At 51.5% G+C, this 2,264-nt stretch overlaps 1 protein-coding gene across 1 annotated transcript in view; it reads left to right on the top strand.

Moving 5' to 3' along the window:
* Positions 1-673: 673 nt before the first annotated feature.
* SLC35D1 (solute carrier family 35 (UDP-GlcA/UDP-GalNAc transporter), member D1) overlaps positions 674-2,264 on the top strand; it is a gene marked incomplete at its 5' end in the record, with an annotated part of 5,520 nt that continues 3,929 nt past the window's right edge. The window contains one exon of the mRNA XM_010151545.1: positions 674-766. Within this exon, the coding sequence (XP_010149847.1) occupies positions 674-766 (93 nt within the window). The remainder of the gene's footprint in view (positions 767-2,264) is intronic.

Here is a 2,264-nt window from a genome sequence, read left to right as displayed (position 1 = left end):
TTTTAATATCTGTGTATATTTTTAATATAATACATATTTTATTTGTGTATGTATAGTTATATTAAATATATTTATTTAAACAACCCTCCAACTCTTCTGCCTCTGAGAATCCCACGTGGATTTTTAATATCTGTGTATATTTTTAATATAATACATATTTTATTTGTGTATGTATAGTTATATTAAATATATTTATTTAAACAACCCTCCAACTCTTCTGCCTCTGAGAATCCCACGTGGATGGGGACCTTATTGCAGCCTTCCAGTACCTGAAGGGGCTACAAGGAAGCTGGGGGGGACTTTTTACAAGGGCCTGTAGTGACAGGACAAGGGGGAACGGGGTTAAATTGAAAGTGGGGAGATTTAGATTAGATACCAGGAAGAAGTTCTTCGCAGAGAGGGTGGTGAGGCACTGGGACAGGTTGCCCAGAGAAGCTGTGGATGCCCCATCCCTGGAAGTGTTCAAGGTTTTTTGGAACAACCTGGTCCAGTGGAAGGTGTCCCTGCCCATGGCAGGGGGGGGGGCTGGGGGGGCTTTAAGGGCCCTTCCAACCCAAACCATTCTGTGATTCTATGATTTAGCTGATAAGACCATTTTTCAGTAGCAATAGGGATAAGGTTTTACATTCTTGTTTGGAACCAGCTTTAATACGCAGATATTCCTGATTTCTAGGAGCTGGGAAAATACGGCTTGCTGTACTACAACGCACTGTTTATGATCCTTCCCACCTTGACCATTGCCTACTTCACCGGAGATGCGCAAAAGGTAGGGTTCCTGCCCCCAGAACCAGTCTGTTCAGTGGCACAACGCCAGCAAAGTGGGTCGTTCGGAAGGTTTTGCCGCTCGCTGTAACGTGCTTTTCTGTAACTTAACCCTCTTATGCAAAACGGAAATGCTGGAGGCGTGAAACTGCCAAGTAGCTCCTTATCTCTGATTTGCAAAGAGGAGGAGCTCCGCAGCATCTGAGGGAGGAGGTGAGGGCGAAGGGTGGTGGAGCAACCCCCCCCAGAACCGCCTAAGCAGAAAGTAACTCTGACGTTGGACTTGAACTCCACAGAGTTGCTCCCTTCAAGCCTTTTTGTAATGCTGGAGGAAAGGGGAAGTGCGGGAGCAGTAAGTGAAACCAAATATTATTTAAAACAAAGAAGTCGGGTATTTTTAGAATAAATGGGCTCCTTCAAGCTTCCCTCCGTCCCTCCTGCTGGGGTGGTGGTTCTGCAGCTCAGTTTGCCCGTGCTGCCCCACCAGGGCATGATCCCATTTACATCGGCTCCGTATACTTGACGTGAATGTTGTATTGTCATTATTAATTATGTAATTATTGTTACGCTCCCTGATGTGCTGCTCCGTGCTCGATTGGCTCCTCTGAGCAAGAGCACTCGCTTGCCATGCTCGCACGAGCGGGCATCCCTCTCCACGGGCAGGGAAGGCCAATGCCCAAGGCTGGAGGTGTTGCCCACCCGGACCCCCGTGGGTGACTGCGGTGGACGCCGGTGACCCTGGAAACATCCCCGTCCATCCCTCCCAAGTTGTGCCCAGGCTTTTTGTTTTCCTCCTTCCGAGCTTAACGCCCCGGTGATGAGCCCCGGGAAGCAGGGGCTAAGGTCAGCGCTGCGATCAGCACGGGGTGAAGGTAGCTCAGACCCTGCCCTCCACAAAGGGCGACTCGGTGGGATATATTTGGGGATAAGGTGCTCGTTTATAAGCCGGAGCTGGCGGATGGGGAGCGGAACGTTGCTGTGTGCTGCACTGTGCAGCCTCTGTTCAGCCCGTGAAGAAATTGCCTGTTTTTTGGGTTTGTTTTTTTTTTTTTGCACCGCTCAATAAACTTCTTTTTCCCGGCCCGAGCTCCTGGCAGCCGCGGGCAGACAAAGATGCTCTGTTGGGGCTGCTGCCAGGAAACTCCGCGTTCGCAGCCGGATGAAAAACCCTCTTGTGAAGGGCCTGCAGCTGAACGTGTCTCGCCGGGCAGCGCCGGGATGGGGGGCTGCGTCGTGGGGGGGCCGTGCTAGGGAGAGGGGCAGGGGGGTGGCATAGGAAAGCCTCCCACCACACTCATGCACATGGATGTCTTAAATCTTGTAGTTCATTAACAAGCATCAAAGGTAACGAAGTCTGCGGGAGGTAGAGGGGCGTGGTGGTGGTGGTGAGCAGAGCCCTGCCAGAAATTCCTGGGGGTGAAGGGGCTGGATCCCCTGCAGGAAGGAGCCCCCCAGGCTGGCATTTTGTGTCCCAGCTGCCTGGCAGGGTCCTCCTGCGCTTG

Source organism: Eurypyga helias, unplaced genomic scaffold (assembly GCF_000690775.1).
Source record: "Eurypyga helias isolate BGI_N326 unplaced genomic scaffold, ASM69077v1 scaffold19895, whole genome shotgun sequence".
In the NCBI taxonomy this organism is placed as follows: Eukaryota; Metazoa; Chordata; class Aves; order Eurypygiformes; family Eurypygidae; genus Eurypyga; species Eurypyga helias.
This window is presented reverse-complemented; position numbering and strand designations above follow the sequence as displayed.